At 43.1% G+C, this 24,254-nt stretch overlaps 1 protein-coding gene across 1 annotated transcript in view; it reads right to left on the bottom strand.

Moving 5' to 3' along the window:
- The window catches only part of pde1a (phosphodiesterase 1A, calmodulin-dependent), a gene marked incomplete at both ends in the record, with an annotated part of 257,482 nt that overhangs the window by 215,210 nt on the left and 18,018 nt on the right, over positions 1 to 24,254 (bottom strand). The window contains one exon of the mRNA XM_084314037.1: positions 13,587 to 13,700. Within this exon, the coding sequence (XP_084170163.1) occupies positions 13,587 to 13,700 (114 nt within the window). The remainder of the gene's footprint in view (positions 1 to 13,586; positions 13,701 to 24,254) is intronic.

The following is a 24,254-nucleotide window of genomic DNA, read 5'->3' as shown; positions in this document are numbered from 1 at the left end:
GATATGCCGGTTGCATATCGGTGTGTCTCCTAAATCCGTCCGGCCACTCGCATATCATCCCAGGACTCTAGCCACACACCGTGGATATGGATCGCTGCCATAACTCAATAATCGACATGATTTGGGCGTGTATTAGTATTATACAAACCCGAAATGGATCGCCTCGATCCCCATCACATAACTGGGATCTGTTTGCTCCAGTATCATCGCCCAACGGTAAGAGGAGGCTGCCGTGACTTTCAGCGTTTTTGTTTATTATTATCGATGCAAACTGCTCTGATATATATAAATCATTTAACGACGATCACGGAATTATAAACGACCCCCCCCCCCCTCCGTTCACCCGCGCATGATCAGTCATAACGTTTAGGACCATGTACAGTTGATATTTTTAATATAGCGTTGATCGGCAACAAATGGCATTTGATAATATACATTTATGCAGGGCCGCCTGGGAGAAATGCGAGGCCCTGTGTGAGATTTAAACGCGAGGCCCCCTAAAAGGTAAAAAAGAATATATATATATATATATAGTTTTTTTTTTTTTTTTTTTTTTTATACAGTCAACATATTCTTAAATAATAGCGCTGCCCGAGGCTGGGCATGATACAGTCAACATATAGCAAGAGAGAGAGCGAGAGAGAGCTCCCGTTCTACAGTCAATATACAGTGTTATCGCTGCACAGACCCGGCAATGCCCCTGACCCTCCACCAGAGCAAGGCCAGAGAGAGAGAGATAGAGAGAGAGCATGTCTGTTTGTGTGTGTGTGTTAGAGAGAGAGCATGTATATGTGTGTTAGAAAGAGAGAGAAATATATAGAGAGAGAGCATGTCTAACAGTTAGCTCAACCCGGCTATCGCTAACCACTAGCTAACGCAGAAGCAAGCTATGCGGCTACCACTGAAAAACTGTACAACGTCAGAAAAGCAATACAGGCCAACACTTCAGACAGCCGCTGTGTTTTCCTCTTCTCATCCGAAGAGGGAAGGGAAAAAGAAGGCAATACACGTCCCACTACAGAGTGGTGTTTACCATAGCGGTGCCGGCAACAAGTCCCTCGCGGACTATAGCCGACTTGAGCATGGAGATATTCTCATAATGAAACACCAAGCTCACCTCCCTCGCACCAGGTGCTGACACCAGGCCACACACCATTAGCTACTACAACAGCTAGCCGGCCCGTTTGGCTCCCGAGAGAGAGAGAGAGATATATCCACGGCGGGAATAGAATAGAGTGCATTAAAAACTCACCAAACGTCCAAGAGGATGGAGACAACCGCGTGGAGTTGACGAAGTTCATCTGCCGAATGACCGTCCTCTTCATCTTGGCATAACAATGCTGCACGCGCTCTCTCTAGGTTAGCTAACGCTAGTTAGCCTTTAGCTAAGCTAGCTACTAGCCGACATCATCATGGCTATCCCGACTGAACCACACGTTAGCACTCAATATTATAACATAGCTAAAGCTAACTAGCTGTCCCTGCCTTTAGCCGGGATGGCTAGCCTGACTGAACTGTCTAACATGCAACAACTTTCATCTTCAGTCCATCTGCCGAATGACCGCCCTCTTCGTTTTGGCTGGCATAACTAAGCATAACCTCCAAAGCTGCACGCGCGAAATAGTCAAACGCAGCTGACGCACGCCGGCGTACACATGATGTAACCCCTCCCTTCTTGAAACCAATAGTATGTCTGCTGCAGAGCCCCAGAGCTCCAATAGAGAATAGTGCAGAGCCGCAGAGCCAGGAACATTCTACAAACGTGTCTAATGTGAAATATATAAGCATATAAGCTAAACTAGATTTTAGGTCTGTGATGAAAAAGGGCCTCGCGGGAAGGGGGGCCTCGCAAAAAAAATTAAAATTAAAAAAAATAATAAATAAAAAATATTTTTTTATTATTTTTTTTTATTTTTTTTTGTGCGAGGCCCCCCTTCCCGCGAGGCCCTGTGCGACCGCACTGCTCGCACACCCCCTGAGGCGGCCCTGTATTTATGCCTATATCTCCCGTTCTAGGAATTACTGCAGAAAACGATAAAAACATATTTATATTCTAGACGGTATTTTTGTATGAATGTGTGAATGAAAAAGTAAAACGTTCCTACATCCTGAACGATAGATAATCGATGTTGAATGGGCCATAGTAATGTAAATTTAGCAATACAATTTAAAAAGTTATAGCCCTGCAAAGAAGGTAAACATCTCCATAGGCTTAGACTGGTTTGATTGATTGATTGATTGATTGATTGATTGATTGATTGATTGATTGATTGATTGATTGATTGATTGAAAAGTTTATTAACAGATTGCAGAATGGGTACAGTACAGTACAGCTCAATACATACAATTGTTAAGAGGATGCAGACCTGAGAAAGACTTTCGTCTTGTTTCCATCAGGGTCCTCCATTTTCAATTCATCATATGACACACACGACATACAGATAGACAGTACTCAAACAGTGGCAGTGATCAAACATTGATGGATATAAGCGTGGCAGAGAAAGTGTTAAGAAGTTGTTTTTTAAGACATTTGATCAACTAATAAGCTCCTTTCTTTGGGGCAGTAAGAATCCACGTATCAGGAGATCAATATTACAGCTCCCCAAAGAGCTCGGTGGACTGGCATTGCCTAACTTTCAGCACTATTACTGGTCTTTTTTTTGTATCCACTTTTTCTCCTTATTTTCTATTTTTCTCCCATCCCAATTTCGTGTATCCAATTCTCCCCTCCCCTGTCTTGAACGTTGCTTGACTATGCCCCCCACTGGTCGGTTGTAGAGAGGATAGAAGCCTTGCATCACGTGTTCCCTCCGGCACACGAGGAGGCAGCCTGTCACATCTTTTCACCTGCCAGCGCGGACTAGTGTGTAAGGAATGGGGAATGAAAGAAAAATGGAATATGTACCACTTGAACCTTGACTGTAAAATGTTTTCTAATTTTTCTAATAAAGAAAGTTATAAAAAAAAAGGATTTGGGCAATGGAGATGTAACATACAAACAAGCCGCTGCCTCCACACTCAGACTCTGTTTACCCCTCAGCCCTGAGGTTTATTACAAACACACACACATTTTACACTGTACATTGGAATACTGACAAAGCCTTACTTGGTTATTTACTGTACAACTAGGTTAGGACATTTGTAGGTGCCATTATTACTGTCAAATGTAATAATTGTGGAATATTCCTATAATGAGGCTGTATGTGTATGTCACCGAATTTCCCCAAGGGGATTAATAAAGTATCTATCTATCTATCTATCTATCTATCTATCTATCTATCTATCTATCTATCTATCTATCTATCTATCTATCTATCTATCTATCTATCTATCTATCTATCCATCCATTCCTCCATCCATCCATCCATCCATCCATCCATCCATCCATCCATCCATCATCCATCCATCCATCCATCCATCCATCCATCCATCCATCCATCCATCCATGGATGTTATTAATGTACAATTAGCTAACATGTTACTAATGTACAATAAGCTAACATGTTACTAATGTCCAATAACTGAATGTGTTGCTAATGTCCAATAATCTAACGTGATACTAATATACAATAAGCGAATGTGTTACTAATGTCCAATAAGCTAACATGTTACTAATGTCCAATGAGCTAACATATTACTAATGTCCAATTAAATAATGTGTTACTAATGTCCAATAAAATAATGTGTTACTAATGTCCAATAAACTAATGTGGTACTAATGTCCAATAAACTATGTGTTACTAAGATACAATAAGCTAACATGTTACTAATATACAATACGCTAGTATGTTAGTAATAAACAATAAGCTAGTATGTTACTAATGTACAATAAGCTAACATGTTACTAATGTCCAATGCGCTAAAATATGACTAATGTCCAATAAACTAATGTGTTACTAATATACAATAAGCTAACATGTTACTAATGTACAATAAGCTAACATGTTACTAATGTACAATAAACGAATGTGTTACTCAATAAGCAAACATGTTACAAATGTCCAACAAATGTGTTACTAATGTCCAATAAGTGAATGTGTTACTAATGTCCAATAAGCGAATGTGTTACTAATGTCCAATAAGCTAATGTGTTACTAATATACAATACGCTAACATGTTACTAATGTGCAATAAACAAACGTGTTACTAATATACAATAAGCTAACATGTTACTAATGTCCAATAAGATAACGTGTTACTAATGTCTAATAAACTAACCTGTTACTAATGTCCAATAAACTAACATGTTACTAATGTACAATAAGCAAATGTGTTACTAATGTCCAATACACTAACGTGTTACTAATGGCCAATAAGCTAATGTTAGTAATGTTCAATAAGCTAACATGTTACTAATGTCAAATAAGCTAACATGTTTTTTTTTTTTATACTTAAATTTTTATTTCCAGTTTTTTGCTTTACAAACAAAACATCCACATACAATAATACAATTGGCGGTCAAAATTATAAACGACAGTACAATAGAATTCGATAGATAAGAACTAAAAGATATAGCTGATATTAGAAAAATTAATATCGAAATCGAATGACAAGTTGACCTAAAATAAATTCACTAAAGGGGAAAAGGAAAAAAACACAGCTAAACAAAAACAAAGAAAAGAGAGAAACAATAAATAAATACAAAAAAATACAAAAAAAGTGACATGGGTTCTTTGGTACCTTCATAGTTTATTTTCGTTTCATTTTTTCTTCTTGTCTCCTTTTTACTCTCCTGTGATGTTGTTTCTTTTTTTCCTATACTCTTCCCACTTCTCCCATTTTGATTCAAACTTCTCGTCTTGTAGCCTCAGCCTATATGTGATTCTCTCCATTTCCTGTATCCCACCCACTATCTCTGTCCATTGTTCCCTCGTCGGTGCTTCTACTCTATACCACATTTTCGTCAGTGCTTTCTTGGCTGCTACTAGTAATATCTTAATCAAGTATATATCTTTCCCCTGCATTCCTTCCTGTGTTAAGTTCCCTAAATACAATACTTGTCCTGTCTGGGGTATTTCATATCCTACTATTTCATTTATTATCCCTCCTATCTCTTCCCAATAGTTCTTTATTATCTGACATCCCCAGAATATGTGTGTGTGGTTTGCTATTTCCTGTCCACATTTTCTCCAGCATGGTTTCTGTGTTGGTGTATAGTTGCCCTGTATTTCTGGTGTTATAAAAAATCGAATTATGTTTTTCCACCCAAACTCCCTCCATATCCTTGACCCTGTGGTTGTGTGTTGTATCTTACATATGTTATACCATTCTTCTTCTGTTATCTCCGTTTCTAATTCCTTCTCCCACTTTTCCTTTATATATTTGGTTGTGATGTCCTTGCTGTCCATTATTGCCCGATATAGTGCTGATATCCCCCCCCCCTTCCTTCCTTCGTATGCTTTTACCATTATCTTAATTATCCCATTCTGATCTTTGTCTTTGTCTAGTTTTATTTCCTTGTTGTAGTCCCTAATCTGTAAATATCTAAAGTGGTCGCTATTCTCTAGTCCGAATCTTTCTTTCAATTTTTGTAGAGTCTGGATCTCCCCTCCTTCTGTTATTGTACATATTGCTGTTATGCCCCCCCTCTCCCATCTTTTGAACCCATGATCTTCTTTCCCTGGTTTAAATTTGTTGTCGTGCGTTATCCATCTCAGTATCTTGGTTTCTTTTTCTAGCTTGTATTTCTTTACTATCTTGTTCCATATATTTATAGTGAATTTGGTAATTGGGTCCATTAGTTGTTCCTTTCTTCTGTATAGCTCCCTGTCTCCTATTAGTGCCTGCACTTTGAGTCCCTCATTTTTTGTTTCTATGTCTTTCCATTTGGCTTCATAGTTCTCGTTGCACCAACATGTTACTATTATCAGCTGTGCTGCGTAGTAGTAATCTTCTAAACTAGGTATTGCCATTCCTCCTTTCTCCTTTTGTAATTGTAGAGTCACATATCTTATCCTTGGCCTTTTCCCCCCCCATATGAATCTTGATATCTGTTTATTCCATTCCCTGAACTGGCTTTGTGGTATTAATATAGGTAGAGCCTGAAATAGGTATAGTAACCTTGGTAATATATTCATCTTTATAATTTCGATCCTTGAGCTAAAGTCTAGAGGCATTACTGTCCATCTTTCTAGGTCTTGTTTGATTTTCTGATTAATCTGTGTATAGTTTGCATCGTATAGTCCCTCCACCTCTCTTGTAATATTCACTCCTAGGTATCTGATCCTGTCCATATCCCATTTAATCTTGTATTTGTCTTTGATCTCTGTCGTTGGGGTGTAGTTCAATGTTAAGGTCTGTGTCTTTGTTACGTTAAGTCTATATCCTGAGTAATATCCATATTCTGTCAGTAAGTCCATCAGTGTCGGGAAGCTTGTGTCTGGTTGTCTCATATATACTATCACATCATCTGCAAACAGTCCTAATTTATGTTCTGTTCCCCTTATCTCCACCCCTTTGATGTCCTCGGTCTGTCTAATTAGTTGAGCCAGTGGTTCGATGAATATATCGAAGAGCGTCGGCGAAAGACAACAGCCCTGTCTTGTAGCCCTCTCTAGTTTGATCCGGTCCGTCAGGTTGCCATTTACTTTAATCCTTGCCGTTGGTTCTTGATATAATGCCCTAATTGTTTTCATCGCGTTTTTGTCTAGTCCAAATTTCTCTAATACTTTATATAGGAATATCCAGCTTACACTGTCGAATGCTTTTTCTGCATCCAGGCTAACTAGTACTGCACTTACTCCTTCTTTTTGTATCTCCTCTACTATCTGCACTGTCTTTCTTATGTTGTCCTGTGTTTTTCTTCCTTTAATGAATCCGGTCTGGTCTTCGTCTATAATATCTGGCATAAATGTCTCAAATCTTTTGGCTATTATCGATGTATACATCTTGTAATCTACATTAAGTATGGACACTGGTCTGAAGCTACTACATAGTTCCTTATCCTTCCCTTCCTTTGGAATCATAGTAATTATGGCTTCTTTCCATGAGGGTGGCATTGTTCCTTTTTTCATTGTGTGTCTAAATGCTGCCTCTAATATGGGCCTCAGTTCCTGTCTAAATGTTTTGTAAAATTCCGAAGGGAATCTGTCGCTACCTGGTGACTTATTGTTCTTTGCTTTACTGATCGCATTTCCCACTTCCTGTTCTGTTATCTCTGCATTTAATATTTTGTTCTGTTCCGTTCCTATCGATGGTAAATCTAATTTTTCTAAGAATGTCTCTATCTCTTCTTCTCCTGCCGCTTTCGGTTGTGTGTATAGTGTCTTATAGTATTCTACAAAAGTCTTCTCTATTTCAGCTGGTTCTCTTAGTAACCTGTTTGTGTTTGTGTCTCTTATTGTGTGTATTGTATTTCGTTTCTGTTGTATTCTGATTCGTCTAGCTAAGAGTCTGGTCGCTCTCGTTCCTCCTTCATAGTATGTCTGTTTCACATATCTAGCCTTTTTCTCAATTTCTGTCAGTAATTCTTTGTTTATCTTTTCTCTAACGTCTTTTACTTCCCTAAGTGTCTCTTGGTTCTTTGAGTTTTGGTGTTTTTTCTCTAATTCTTTCAGTTTCTTTACTAAGTTCTGGTATGTCTCTATTCTGGCCCTCTTGAGTAGTGCTGCCTTTGCTATCAATTTTCCTCGTATTACTACCTTCATTGCATCCCATAGAATGTTTGGATCTACCTCTCCGTTATCATTTTCCTCTCTGTATCTTATTATGTCTTCTTTTACTTCGTCTACTAAGCCGTTGTTATTCAATAGCCCTACGTTCAGTCTCCAGACTGTGTTTCTCCGTCTACTTTTCAGATTTACTGTCAGATATATTGCGCTGTGATCTGATGTCTGTTACCCCTATTCTACAATCTTCTACTCTGTATCTGTCCCCTGTTGTCATGAGGAAGTAATCTATCCTTGAATATGTTGTGTGTGGATGTGAATAATGTGTGTATTCCCTGTCTAGTGTGTGTGTTTCTCTCCATATATCCGTGATTCCTAATTCTGTCATTTGTATTTTCATATATTTGCTAATGTGTGTTCTCCATCTCTTTGTGCTTGTCGTGTCCATGTCGTAATTCAATACTACGTTGAAGTCTCCTATACAGATTAAAACGCCTTCCCCTTCCATTGCTATAATATCAAAGATTGTTTCAAATAGGTATTTCTCACTGTCTGGGGGTGCATATATATTCATTCATGTTACCATTTGGCCTTCCATTTTCCCCTTGGCCATTACATATCTCCCCTCTTTATCTCTCACTTCTTTAATCAATTCAAACTTCACTGCATTCTTAATCAATATAGCTACTCCTCTCCTAAGGTTCTGTTTAAAAGAACTATAAAACATATTCTCGTATCCGAATCTCTTCAGTTTTTCATGTTCTTGTTGTATTAGATGTGTTTCTTGTAGAAAGATAACCTGTGCCTCCTCTTTTCTAAGCTTCGTCATCACCTTACTCCTTTTGATTGGATTATTCATTCCATTAACATTCAGCGACATCATCTTAATACTTTTAATTTGTGTCATCTTTCCATTCGAAATGATCTCCCGTTCTACCCATGTCACATAAAATAATATTTGTAGTTGTAGCCACTGCTAACTCTACTCGACTTACATTCAAAGAACTATAATAAACATTTACAACATTCACAAAGTTTGACAATTCCATGGTGTCAGAGGTAATTATTTTCTTTCCTCTATCCCCTGCTGGGGGGTGGGGAGAAAAGGCTCTCCTATTGAGAGGGCTCCCCCTAGTGGCTAAAAAAGAAAGCTCACCATGTAAGTCCAGCATTGTCTGTGTGCTGCCCTGTCCTTGAGCTCCCGGTAATATGATTTTTTTTTTTTTTTATATATATATATATATATATATATATATATATATATATATATATATATATATATATATATATATATATATATATATATATATATATATATATATATATATATATATATATATATATATATATATATATATATATATATATATATATATATATATATACATACATACACACATATATATATATACATACATATACATACACATATACACACACTCAATCTGTCCAACGTGTGTTTTTCTCTCTGTCAGTCATTTTCAGAGACATAGAATCATTTTTATGTCCACATTAATTTGTACTGTGTATCACATGCCTTCTCTCTGTTTAAGTTTTATCTTTTTTTTTTTTTTTTTTTTTTCATGTTTACAATTACTCTTATTCTATGTTGTGTGTATTTCTATGCATCTTTCACATTTAGTCATGGTCTTAGTCAAATGTTTTTGTTTTGTTTTGTACTTATCTTTCCTTTTGAAGTATCGTGGTCCCTCGCGCTCTCCCTGTGCTTCTCTCCGATGTCCCTCTGTCACTCTCCTCAGCTGCTCTGTCTCGAATCATCTCCAATCCCCATCTTTCATCCGTCCTCCTCTTCTCGACTCTGTTCCACCTGCGCATCTTCTCCAGTCTCTCCATCGGGGTGGGTGTATATGTGGGTTTCCCCCCCTCTCTTCGTCCCGGCGTCCTCTCTCCATCCCGATGTATGTCCCTCGCTGCCTCTTGTACGTTGCTGTAGGTTTTGGTGCCTTCCTGCCAGTACACTTTCAGAGCGGTCATCGGTGATTGGAACCGAATCCCTTTTTCTTTTAGAATCTTTTTTATTTCCACGTAACTTCGGCGTTTTGCAGCCACCTCCGCTGCATAGTCGTGGTCAAAGGATATTCTCTGTCCTTCCACATCGATCTTCGTCTGCCAGGCTCTCTTAAGAATGTTCTCCTTGACTTCAAACCTCAGGAAGTTAATTATGACTGCTCTCGGTGGTCCATTCGTCTGAGGTCTCGGTGCTTGTATCCTATGTGCCCTCTGTATTCCCATATCGGTGTGTTCTGACAGTGACATATCCAGTTTCTCTCGTATTAGGCTTTCCATATATTTGGACATCGAGGCTCCTTCTAGCCCTTCTTTCAGACCCCACACTCTTATATTGTTTCTTCTTGATCTCCCCTCCAAGTCAGTTAACTTCTCTCTCATCTTCCCTTGTTCCTCGAGAGTCTCCATTAGAATCTTTTGTACTTCTGTACTCCATTCTTCAGTCTCGGCCGTTCTCTCTTCCAACGCCACCGTGTCTTTCTCCTGTTTCAGCAACTTTTCGTCAATTGACTCAAGTCTCTTATTTATTTCTTCTTTGAGTTCGTCTTGTCCTTTCTTTACTTCTTCTCTGAGTCTGTCTATACTTGTCTGTATGCTTTGCGTGTTCGCTTCGTTTACCTTCACGCTAGTTTGCATGCTTGCCTGTATGTCCCGAATACTGGCTCCGAGTTCCACAGCCCAGCTGGGGATCTCCGTGTTGACTTGTTGTAGCTGCGTCATTTCTTCACGTCGTCTCGTTATTTCTTCGCGTCGCCTCTTTATTTCCTTTTCTTCTTTTAGGGTCTTTTTTGTTTTCTCATATGTCCACTTGTTCTTCCTTGCTTTTGTCATTGAATGCTTATTTTTTTCGTTTTCAGATCATGTTATTCCACGTTTGTTTTGTATTGCGACCGGGAGCTTTTTTCAAAGGCTGCTCACTCAGACATTTCAAACCGGAAGTTGCCCTTCGTTCTCAAGCTCATATAAGCTAACATGTTACTAATGTACACTAAGCTAACATGTTACTAATGTTCAATACGCTGACATGTTACTAATGTTCAATAAGCTAACATGTTACTAATGTACACTAAGCTAACATGTTACTAATGTCCAATAAGCTAACATGTTAATGTACAATAAGCTAACATGTTACTAATGTTCAATAAGCTAACATGTTACTAATGTCCAATAAGCTAACATGTTAATGTACAATAAGATAACATGTTACTAATGTTCAATAAGCTAACATGTTACTAAGGTTCAACAAGCTAACATGTTACTAATGTCCAATAAACTAATGTGTTACTAATGTCCAATAAGCTAACGTGTTACTTATGTCCACTAAGCTAATGTGTTACTAATGTCCAATAAGCTAATGTGTTACTAATGTCCAATAAGCTAACGTGTTACTAAATAATATACTACTATACTGTTGTATCACAGAATACCATGTTACTGAACTGGCTAGACTGGCTTATATACTGTTTATCACAGATCAGCATGTTACATAACTGGTTATACTGGTTTCTATACTGTTTATTTTGTATCAGAAATCAGCATGTTACTGAACTGGTTAGACTGGTTTATGTACTGTTTCTATTGTATCACAGATCAGCATGTGGCAGAACTGGCTAGACTGGTTTATATAAAAGGCTCTCTCTCACTCTTTGGGTATCTCTGTCTCGTTTTTCCTCTCTGCATTCCTCTTTCTATGTGCCTCTCACTGTGCCTCTCTTTCTGTATATCTCTCTTTCTCTGTGTCTCACTCAGTCTCACACACTCTCTCTCTCTCTCTCTCTCTCTCTCTCTCTCTCTCTCTCTCTCTCTCTCTCTCTCTCTCTCTCTCTCTCTCTCTCTCTCTCTCTCATCTCTCTCCTTTCTTTCGAAACTGCAGATTTGCTGCATGGCAACGCTCTGTCATCACCATGGTAACTAGACTAGCTGAACTTTGAAAACCACCAACGCTGAGCACATACACACACGTAGACACTAAACACAATACACACACTAAAAACAACACAGACACAATCACTACACACACACAGACACACACACTCCACACACACATGCTACACACATACACACAACGCACTAAACACAACAAATACACACACACACTAAACACAACACACACATGCACACACACAGACTAAACACAACACAGACACACGTTAAAAACAACCCACCTCTCTTCATGTGTAACTGTATTTGCGTCCATTCTTTCTATCTCTCTATCTTTCTCTCTCTCTCTCTCTCACACACACACACACACACACACACACACACACACACACACACACACACACACACACACACACACACACACACACACACACACACACACACACACACACGTACACACACATACACACACACACACACACACACACACACACACACACACACACACACACACACACACACACACACACACTCACACACACACACACACACACGTACACTTACATACACTATTCTGTCAGCCTGTTTAACATCATACCTGTCATTACTTGAGAATGTTAACAACGTAGACCTAAAATATCTAGAAACTGATATCAGCCTGTATGGAAACGTCTCTTTAAATGGAATCATTATTCATTATGAATGTTATTGATACTACTGATACAGATCATACGCCTCATCACTCTGCATGGAAGGCTGCATTACTGTATAATACAATCAATTAAATTATCAATATTAACAATCATGATGATGTCATCCCATATTATCAGACAACTCTTAATAGTATCATTCAGTTAGCAATGCTATTGATCCGTCCATGTTACCTTATATTATGCTACCCCCTGTTAATGACATCAATAACTCACTTACTAATAGTATTGACCCATCCATGTTACCTTATATTATTTTACCCCCTGTTAATGACATCAATAACTAACTTACCAATAGTATTGACCAGCCAGTGAACTTATATCAATCACCAATACTAATATCTGTTAACTAAATCTATCCCTGATAGTATCATTAAACAGAAGACTAAACATATCCCTGATGTTATCATTAAACAACAGGTTGAATCTATCCCTGATATTATCACTATTCAGCATACTAAATTCATCCCTGATATTATCACTAATCAGCATATTAAATCTAACCCCGATTTTGTCAATAATCAGCAGATTAAATCCAACCCTGATATTATCACTAATCAGCAGACAAACCCTGACCATGATAGTATCACTAATCAGTAGACTAAATCTATCCCACATATTATCATTAAGCAACATATTGAATCTATCCATGATATTATCATTAATCAGCAGGTTAAATATATTACTGATATTATCATTAATCAGCAGGTTAAATCTATCCCTGATATTATCACTAATCAGCAGACTAAATCTATCCCTGATATTATCATGAATACAGTCTTCAGATAAAGGTATCAATCTGTAAATTAATGTTAATGATTATGTTACATTATAATATTATCAATCAATATAATTGGTCCTCTATCATTTGGTTTGTAAACATGTCTGTAAGCACATTATTTACATAATCAGATATCAATATCTCTCAGTGAACATAATCAGATATCAATATCATCAATATCTCTCCATGAACATTATCAGTTATCATTATCATCATCATATATGTTAACATAAACAAATAGATAGCAATATCAATACCCCCCAGTGAACATAATCAGATATTAATATCATCAATATCTCTCCATGAACATAATCAGTTATCATTATCATCATAATATCTGTTAACATAAACAAATAAACAAATAGATATCAATATCAATACAGTATCTCTCAGTGAACATAATCAGTTATCAATATAAAGCAGAATATCTCTCAATTAACTCCCAGTCACTTGAGTCTGATGTGGATGCTACAATCATAAATCGCTATGGAAACCCACATTACCTTCCAATACCTTCCAATAAACCCATGTTACAAATATAATCAGTTACCAATAGTATTGATCGGTAAGTGAACTTACATTCCTTTCAGGCGGATCCAGACTTTGTTGTTGTGGTTCTCGTTTGCTCTGTTCTGCTCAGAACCGTCAGCAAAACCCACACCCTCGCCAGCCCACGCCAGTTCACAGTCCATACTGGGGGAGGGGGAGGGGGGATGGGGTTTTGGGGTGCAGGAATCTGACAACACCAATCAGAATGCTTTCAGCTGTGATGTGACTGGTGGAAAACAGCCCAGTGGTGTTGTGTTTCCTGTGTTTTTTGACAGAAGAATTTAGTGCACTGCTTATTGGAAATATGTCTTCTTTCTTCTTGAGAACAATCCAAAATGTCTAGATTGTTTCCCTGAAACTATATTAGAGGAAATCAATATTCTGAAGAAAAAGCAGTGTCATACTGCCTTCATTTAGAAGCGACTTTATGACCCAGGGGTTGGTACTGCTTTCCTCTAGTAGAATCTTTAAGATCCAGGGGTTGGTACTGCTTTCCTCTAGTACAGTCTTTAAGACCCAGGGGCGGATGGAACCGGATCGTACTGCCTTCCTCTGTTAGGAGTATTTAAGACCCAGGGGTTGGTCTCCTGGAGCCAGAGTGTACTGCCTTCCTCCGTTAGGAGTCTTTAAGACCCAGGGGTTGGTCTTCTGGAGACAGAGTGTACTGCCTTCCTCCGTTAGGAGTCTTTAAGACCCATGCAGGGGTTGGTCTCCTGGAGCCAGAGTGTACTGCCTTCCTCTGTTAGGAGTATTTAAGACCCAGGGGTTGGTCTCCTGGAGCCAGAGTGTACTGCCTTCATCTGTTAGGAGTCTTTAAGACCCAGGGGTTGGTCTAGTGGTGCAGGACTGTCTCAGGGGTTGGAGTAGTTACTGCAACATGACAGCAGCCCTCTATCTTGGAGCACTTGGTTGAAATATCCAAAATACCCACACTGCTTTGGTGTATGAGAGAAGAATTTACAGCTGTAATGCTCCAGAGAGGCGTAAGAGCCATGGGGTTGCAGATGGGACATCCATAGTTAAACACAGACATGTCCTGCAAACTATACTTTAGATTAGTGAATTATGATAATTTCCTGGACAGAAAGCACCTCTGATTCCTTAACGGAAGAAAAAATACTTCAGAACAGACTTCTGGTGCTGTCTTTACGCTGTGTCTCTGGTGTTGTCTTTACGCTGTGTCTCTGGTGTTGTCTTTACGCCGTGTCTCTGGTGTTGTCTTTACGCTGTGTCTCTGGTGTTGTCTTTACGCTGTGTCTCTGGTGTTGTCTTTACGCTGTGTCTCTGGTGTTGTCTTTACGCTGTGTCTCTGGTGTTGTCTTTACGCTGTGTCTCTGGTGTTGTCTTTATGGCGTGTCTCTGGTGTTGTCTTTACGCCGTGTCTCTGGTGTTGTCTTCACGCTGTGTCTCTGGTGTTGTCTTCACGCTGTGTCTCTGGTGTTGTCTTTACGCCGTGTCTCTGGTGTTGTCTTCACGCTGTGTCTCTAGTGTTGTCTTCACGCTGTGTCTCTGGTGTTGTCTTTACGCTGTGTCTCTGGTGTTGTCTTTAAGCTGTGTCTCTGGTGTTGTCTTTACGCTGTGTCTCTGGTGTTGTCTTTACGCTGTGTCTCTGGTGTTGTCTTTACGCTGTGTCTCTGGTGTTGTCTTTACTCTGTGTCTCCGGTGTTGTCTTTACGCTGTGTCTCTGGTGTTGTCTTTACTCTGTGTCTCCGGTGTTGTCTTTACGCTGTGTCTCTGGTGTTGTCTTTACGCTGTGTCTCCGGTGTTGTCTTTACGCTGTGTCTCCGGTGTTGTCTTTACGCTGTGTCTCCGGTGTTGTCTTTACGCTGTGTCTCCGGTGTCTTTAAACAGTGTGTTTTGATGAAGGTAAAAGGATATGATCCTGAAGCAGGCTGGAGGCTCTGTGATGTTGCATTCCATCGATTCGCAGCCGTACAGGTGTCTGACAGAGAGAGAGAGAGAGAGAGAGAGAGAGAGAGAGAGAGAGAGAGAGAGAGAGAGAGAGAGAGAGAGAGAGAGCGCGAGAGCGCGAGAGAGAGAGCGAGCGAGAAAGATAGAGAACAAGCAGCAAAGAAAAAGCAGACGAACATCCCAAACTGTCACCGTGGCAACTGAACTGCAGAAAGATGGTGGAACTATCCTCAGCAGGATGACACAACGCTACGACCCTCCAGGAGAGCGCTTTGACCCCCGAGCACAGGGCTACAACACCCCAGCACAGCGCTACGACCCCCCAGGAGAACGGGGTGGGGGGTGCGGAGGTCCACTCGTTGGAAGACAGGACACTTTACGGTCGGCTCCAATGCAACAGAAACAGCTCGCTCCTCCTCCGCCGGCTGGTCTGAGCAAAGCACATGTGCTGTGTGAGTGAGTGAGAGAGTGAGTGAGAGAGATAAAGAGAGAGAGAGAGAGAGAGAGAGAGAGAGAGAGAGAGAGAGAGAGAGAGAGAGAGAGAGAGAGAGAGAGAGAGAGAGAGAGAGAGAGAGAGAGAGAGAGAGAGAGAGAGAGAGAGAGAGAGAGAGAGAGAGAGAGAGAGAGAAAATTTAGCTTGGCAATATGTGTGCTCGGTGTGTGTGTGTATGACAGTGCTTTGTATGTGTTTGTGTGTGTGTGTGTGTGTGTGTGTGTGTGTGTGTGTGTGTGTGTGTGTGTGTGTGTGTGTGTGTGTGTGTGTGTGGTGTGTGTGTGTGTGTGTGTGTGTGTGTGTGTGTGTGTGTGTGTGTGAGTGTGTGTGTGTGTGTGTGTGTGTGTGTGATTTGATTTGATTTGATTTCTGTTGTGTCCAGCCCACATGAGCCCACAAGACAATTCAGCTGCCCTGGCGAAAAATATGAATTATTACAGAAACATTCATCACCACACAAATTCACTCATTTGTCTTCTCTCTCAAACCCTACAGATAGAATCTGCCACAAAAAAACACCCCTTCCTTTCATGATGAAAACATTTATAATCACCCAGCCAAAACATTTATAATAATCCAGCCAAAACATTTACTGTATAACCATCTAGCCAAAATATTTATAATCATCCAGACAAAACATGTATACTTTTTTATATTATTTGTATTTTTTTATGCAATGAAATGAAAAACCAAAGTAAATTGTGTGTTTGTTAGATACCCTCTAATTCTGTTACAAAGTAAAAGGGGGGAAAAAGCAACAAAAATACAACAACAGAAAAACAGAAAAACAACATGCTGTCCTTGCGCCCTGTGCTCTAGCACTGGATGCCTCTAATCTCCAGACTTCGTAGAAAGACAGTTCTGTATCGTATAGCTCTCGCTCTGCGTCACTCTCTGCACTGTCCTCGCACACGTGCACGCGCACTGAATAAAGACCACAATGTACCTTTAATCCCAATATTTGTCTGACCACACCCCTATCAGCTTACCCATATAAGCAGGGGTGGGGCCACCCACTCGCCTCCTTCTCGCTTTCACCACAAGGAAGTGCCTCGGTAGATCCCCACTTGAAGTGATGTGATGGTAGGAGAAGAGTTGGAAAACAAGGATACGTTGACATCATATCTTTATTTTCTCTCTCACTATTTTCGAGAAAATACGGCAATATTGTCTTCGTACTGGAGTGTCTGGAAGATGATGATCATTCTAAAAATCCTCCACCGGTTTTCGTATTGGGAGTTCACGCCGCTACATGCCTTTCCAACTGCAGTCCTTGCTGTGTGCTGGTTGCGGTAAAGACACAGCTGGGCTGTAGGACGCGCCGCTGTTGTGAGAAGCGGTGGGTTCCAGGTTTGGTGAGTTATGTTTTGCTGGCAAGCTCCACTTGTCTGTTAGTGCTATGGGGGCTAGTTGACAATGTTTATGAAAACCGGCCCCAGACTAGGGTCCTTTGTTCAGCCTCCTAGGCGACAGAAGACCTTGGTCTGAAGCCCATTATAGTTTAACTAGTGGGCCACGACCATTAACACTGGTGATCCCTGTGTTTTCTGGACGAGTGGATGTCTCTCTGTCACCGTGTTAGGCCCCATCTTTCATATCCAAATGAGAGTATTCCCTCACGAGGAGATATGGGCATAGATGTTCATTAGCGGAAGATCTGTGTTCAAAGTCAGCTACACAGGCCAGTTGGGTATTGTGCTGGCTCCGTCGGGTGTTGGTAAAATCACAGTTGTAAAACTGTGTTGACATCTTGTTTCTCTTTTCTCTTAAAAAGTGAGGAGGGTTTCAGAACGGCGGCCTGTCTGGGTGAGTGTTATATCATTGTGTACAAGTTCAGGTGATAGCTGTTTAGCTTACGTGCTAGTGGTGGCCTACTGTTAGCCAGTCAGCTGTTAGCTGCGGCGCTAGCCTGCTGTGATCACTAGGTGGCCTACCTGGCTAGGCTAGGAAACGTTAGCTTGCTGCTGTCGCTGCTTAGCTTACGTGCTAGTGGTGGCCTACTGTTAGCCAGTCAGCTGTTAGCTGCGGCGCTAGCCTGCTGTGATCACTAGGTGACCTACCTGGCTAGGCTAGGAAACGTTAGCTTGCTGCTATCGGCCGAGGCCCAGCGCGGGGTGGCTCCGGCCCCTCGCGCGCCGCCGCGGTTCCCAACTCCCCTCTCCCTCACGGGGAGAGGCGGGGGGGGATTCGAAGCTCCCCTCTGGTTGCGTGCGCCGTTCGCTCGGCGTCTCGCGGGCAGGGGCGGTAGCGACCGACGGTTAGAGCGGCCGTTAGCTTAATGCTACTCTGTTGAACGTGCTTTGATTATAACATGTTTTAAACACTCTTGACTACGACGTCATCTTTGTCAGAGGATGTTCGTCGAACCTACCCTGGGCCAGGACGGCAAGGACTGCGTCAACAAGAGGGACCGTAGCGACGGGAGGGAGCGGCGACGGTGCCCAGATCGACAACACAGGACGGCTGTGTTTACTACAGTGCCTTGAGACTGCACTTCGCTTGATCTACGCTCCGGGTAGGCAAGGTTTGGCCAGACCTTGTACACTTCTTCTGGCTTTCCCTTCTAAATGTTTTGTAAATAACGATGTTTTCCAAAAACGAGTGTTGCTGCACTACATTTAGGATACGACGCGAGTTATGTGTGAATTGTCTTGTCACTGGTATTTAGCTTCTCCATGCAAATCGGGTTGTTGTTACAGATGTGAAAATGATCTGGTTTGTTGTGTTGAGAAACATCATGTGTGTTTATATGTACCGTGTACTCACAACTAAGGGGGTTAACTAACCTATAAAGCTATGCTTAGTGACAAATGAGTAAAGAATGATTCTCTTCTCAGCCTGTAATGACAATGAACAATGTGTTCATATATTAACAGGTTTACCTGTTTAACTGGCCGTATTAAGGGTAAAGTAGGAGGGTTGTGTTTCCCCCCGGTTCCCTGGGGACTTCTTCATCCTCCTCTCAGACATGTTGTTACACTATATTGTGTCACTGTGTGGTAGGGATACGATGTAACCCTTAGCTTAGTTGTTGGGGTTGTGCTAACCGCTTGAGAAACTTTATTTTCCTAAAGAAAAGATTGTTTGGTCGCTTTCGTGTGTGCAAGGCCTGTGGCCGATGCTAATCGAGAATTATGTATTCTCTCATCATGAAAAACGGCGTTCCTCTGTAGAGTGTTTTTGCCATTTTTTTTAGGTGATGATGGGTTGTGTGTGTCATGTGACCTACAACTGGGTTGGACTGGCCACAGAAGCACATGTGTAAAGTTTGGTACCGGGGCTCTTGGAGAGCCCTCTCTATTCTGTGTTTTTTCCTTAGTAAAAATCAGATAGCAGGTTAGCTCATGCGCTGTGTGAAGCTGTCAGACGCTTCATAGAGCTGACTATGACTGTGTCATACTCTCTTTTTGTCATTACATCGTATCATGGGTGTGGGGTCGTAAAGGGGTGAACTGGTAACCTTTCCTCCCCCTTTTTTCTGTTGGTCAGGGGTAAACCCACCTGTCCTTCAAGGTTCCTGTCACGTTGCGGTTCGGCACGTTACAGGGTGAGGGGGGGGGGGGGGGGAGTTTCCTGGTCCCACGGCCTGGAATATTGGGCGTGTGCACCGCAGAAATTCCCCCGCCATAGAGTACGTCACTGTGCGCGTCTCTGTTGGTAGGACTTCCGTGTGCTGTTCAGGTCCATGTGATGGATCTGTTTCGGGGGGTGGTCAGGGCTCCTCCTCACCAAGCTCCTATTCGGGCCTTCTGTGAGTTGGGACTCCTCCTTCCATGTGAGGGAGCCTCCTTCAGAGTACAGAGCCTCCTCCTCAGATTGCCAAGGTGAGTGGACCCTCAAGAAGGAGTCCTACTCTATTGTGTATGTATTCGATTCAATTCGATTATTGAGTGTGTATGGGTTCAGTGCCTCCTCCCCGGAGAGCCCTAAAACCAATTTTTTACATGGCTCAGGGTGCAATATATTCTTTTCAATCTGTACAGCTCGCGTGGGAAGTCTCTCTGGGGATTCCCGTCTCCTTCTTATGGGAGGGTGGTGGGATGTAAAAATGTGAAATTGTTTTACCCCCGGCTGTGTAGACTGGGATACATACTGTTGGTGCTTCCTGCTTTTCTATTAAAAAGAGTTGGAGTTAGGAAGTGTCACACCCCTCTTGTCGTTCCCCTGGGCGCCTTGGGGATTCAATGACAGGTCTAAATAGCCTGTTCATTGATGTGGGTGTGTCCCGACGCACGTATAGTGCTAGCTCGGGGTGTTCTGTAAACAGGCGACTGACTGGCACGCCTTGGTTGCTTGAGGTTAAAACAGCGTTTTTATAAAGCAACTGGGATGGAGGTTTTTCCTCTTCCGACGACCAAATCCGACGACCCGGTTTGGTTATCGACGGATTCTCGTTCATATCTGGGGGATGATGGCGGAATGGATCAGAACATATGTAGAGGGGTCTCACTCCCTGGGGGTGGGCCACCGGGCGCGGTTCGCCCGAACGTCTGGGTGGCGCCTTCTTTTCATGTTTAAGATCAACACGCATATCTGCCCCTTCTCCTGGAGTAGGCATGTCGGCGTGGTTAGGGCACAGGACTGGTTCTGGTCACGCTGGTCCAGATCAGTTGAACCCGTTGTCCGCCAGGGATGCAGATCTGCTGTTCTGGTACCCTGAGGGACTTGGGCTTTTTTCAGGGGGAAAAATGCCAGGTCGGTCCGGGTGTCACAGGGTTAAGCGCTATGGAGACCCTGGTTGGGTAAATTTTTTACTCAGCACTGTCGTAATGGCTTACGGCCATGCCAACCTGTACACGCTCGATCTCGTCAGATCTCGGCCGCTACACAGGTTGGTCCTGGTTAGTACTTGGTTGGGAGACCGCCTGGGAATACCAAGTACGGTGTGCTTGGGGCTTGTTCTCCATTCTTTTTTGCTCCTCTCTCACGCATGGCGAAGAGGGGCCTGTTGGGGTGGTCTTTTGACCTCCTCTGGTGACCCTGTGCTTCCCGTATCGCCGGGCCCGGTCCGAAGTCATGTTTCGTCGACCCGTAGGCCTGGGTTAACCCTTTTTTGAAAACTGAAACACTTGTACTGCGGTATAGCCGGTGTATACCCGCAGGTGTGTTTTGGAGTTTTTTCTTGAGCGGTTATAGGAACAACCACCGCATCGGGTAACACCAAGGTGGTTGATTCCCTGGTGTGTTGGAGCAGTGTCAACTCCCGGGTTACCCGGTTGAGGGTGCCCCTGCACGTTCATGACGTCTGCCAATCGTGTCAGCCTTCTCTGCCTCAACCCCTCTGGGTGGTTTTTTTTTAAATGGAGGCTTGGTCATGCAACAACGCCAGCATACGCCCCTTCCGCCGGGGCGGCTGTGTTCAGCTGTCCCCTCTGGCGCCTGTCTCGTCCGCAGTCTCCAGGCTAGGGTTAACAGCCTGTTGCCTGGTTTTTCCCCGGTGCGCTGCCTGCTTCCGTTGGTTGACCTGTCATTTCACCCTGGCGACTTGTAGGCATCATCACCAGACTGGGTCACATATATCATGACATTTATGACATACATGACATACAGTATAGTTACATTTGTGACATACAAGATATGCAAATATACAGTACTATTAAGCAGAGATCCTAACAGAAAATATATACATACATCCCAATTTAGCCATGCCAATTCTCCCCTCCCCTGTCTTGAATGTTGCTCGCATATGCCCCCCACTGGCCGGTTGTAGGGAGGATAGAAGCCTTGCATCACATGTCCCCTCCGATACATGTGGAGGCAGCCTGTCACATCTTTTCACCTGCCAGCACGGACTCTCATTTTGGCGAGGTGTAACGTGTGGGAGGCTCACACTACCCCCGCCATTTTCCTGTCTCTGCTGTGCAGGCGTCCCCAACCGACCTGTAGGAGTCGCTGTCCACAACGTCCAGATTACCACCCATCAACTTCCACCCGCTAACTCTGGTCCGGATCAACGCACAGGGAAGGGGCGTATGCTGGCGTTGTTGCATGACCAAGCCTCCATTTAAAAAAAACCCACCCAGAGGGGTTGAGGCAGAGAAGGCTGACACGATTGGCAGACGTCATGAACGTGCAGGGGCACCCTCAACCGGGTAACCCGGGAGTTGACACTGCTCCAACACACCAGGGAATCAACCACCTTGGTGTTACCCAATGCGGTGGTTGTTCCTATAACCGCTCAAGAAAAAACTCCAAAACGCACCTGCGGGTATACACCGGCTATACCGCAGTACAAGTGTTTCAGTTTTCAAAAAAGGGTTAACCCAGGCCTACGGGTCGACGAAACATGACTTCGGACCGGGCCCGGCGATACGGGAAGCACAGGGTCACCAGAGGAGGTAAAAAGACCACCGCAACAGGCCCCTCTTCGCCATGCGTGAGAGAGGAGCGAAAAAGAATGGAGAACCAGCCCCAAGCACACCGTACTTGGTATTCCCAGGCGGTCTCCCAACCAAGTACTAACCAGGACCAACCTGTGTAGCGGCCGAGATCTGACGAGATCGAGCGTGTACAGGTTGGCATGGCCGGGGTGGGGTCTTGATGCTGGCATCATGGACTTCTCCGGGCCCCCGTTCCAGGGGGTCCAGTCCCTTTGGTGGGTCTGGGTCTTCCTTCGCGCTCCTCTGCTACGGCCTTGCCACGGGGTTGGGTTTGCCCTTGACCCCGTGATTCTGGGGGCAGTAACGAGGTTGTTTCCTCCGTTCGTTCCCGGGTGGCATGCGGGTTGTGCGTGTGTGTAGTCGTGGGGTCAAGCCACGGTCTGCTCACCCTGTGCGTTGAGTTGCTTGAGTGCCTCTTCGCACGGTCGGGTCCGTCGCCCTCCCGTGAAGCCCCCAATAGGGGGGGTGCCCTCCATTAGGGTGGGTCGGGGGGGCTCGGTTCTGATGATGTGGGGGGCTTTCAGCGGGGTGTATTTGTCGGCCGATGGCTCTCGCTCGGCCTCCCTTGTGCAGAGAGTGACGCCGAGCGAGAGCTATATGATACAGAACGTTAGGTTATGACTATAACCAAGTTCTGTTAGTATAGCGACGCTCGGCGTCCGACGCCGCTGCAGCCCTTGATCTCGCCTTGTGGTGAAAGCTTGGGAAGGAGGCGAGTGGGTGGCCCCACCCCTGCTTATATGGGTAAGCTGATAGGGGTGTGGTCAGACAAATATTGGGATTAAAGGTACATTGTGGTCTTTATTCAGTGCGCGTGCACGTGTGCGAGGACAGTGCAGAGAGTGACGCCGAGCGTCGCTATACTAACAGAACTTGGTTATAGTCATAACCTAACGCTTCCAATGGTGAATATTGATGGTTTCCATCTCATTACGAGCATTTTCTTTGCTGCCGTTAAGCCGGCCAGAAACACTCTCTTTTTGTGAGCTGTTAATCTTAATCTTAGAGATGAATCATCATTTAATAATAAAATGTGTGGCAAACAAGGTATGTTTATCTCCGTTATATCAGTGAGAAATAATGCAACCTTGGCCCAAAAAGCTAGTACTCCTGGACATTCCCACATCATATGTATTATGTTCCCATGACTTTTTGCGGACATAAAGAACATAGGGGACTTTGTACAATTTTGATTTGACAGTTTCCTAGGTGAGAGATAAAATCTTTGTATCAATTTGTAATGAGTTAATTGATTATTATAATTACGAGAGGTTAACGGAATATTATCCCATAAATTCTGCCAATTTATGCAGGCATTGTTGTGAGGTTCTCCTCTCCCTGGACCTTTAATTCCTGTTCCCTGTACTTTAATTCCCTGTCTCCTCACTTCACTAGCCCCCACCCTCGCGTTCATTTGCTCTTCAGCAGCCACACCCTTGGACTACCTGTCATTATGTGTTTGATTGGTCTGGTGCCGAACACACACTTCTAGTTTCAAGTATCAATTACCTTCACGCACCTGACGTGTATTCTAATTAGTTCCCCTTTGGGCTTTAAGTAGCTCGCTCTTCCCCTCTGGCCTTGTCGGGTCGTTCCGTATCATATCTCTATCACCAAGACTCCTTCGGGAGGTTCTCTGTCTAAGGGCTCCTACGGGAGGTTCGGTTTCTGTTCTGTTATGCTGTTTTCATCTCCGGCGTGAGATGCGCTCAAGCCTTCGCCTCCTGTCGCCGTTTGCCTGGAAGGAGACACTGGACTGCGCTCTCTAAACTTCCACGGGAGGTATTCCAGTGTTCCACTTCAGACCTCCGCGCAGCAGACGTCCAGACGCGCATCCAGACCTCCGCGCAGCAGACGCCCAGACGCGCATCCAGACCTCCGCGCAGCAGACGCGCTCTTCACTCCAGACGCGCA

The sequence above is a fragment of the Notolepis coatsorum genome, assembly GCF_963971535.1.
Source record: "Notolepis coatsorum genome assembly, chromosome: 5".
Lineage (NCBI taxonomy): Eukaryota > Metazoa > Chordata > Actinopteri > Aulopiformes > Paralepididae > Notolepis > Notolepis coatsorum.
The sequence above is the reverse complement of the archived record's forward strand: the minus strand, read 5'-3'. Positions and strand labels throughout refer to the sequence as shown.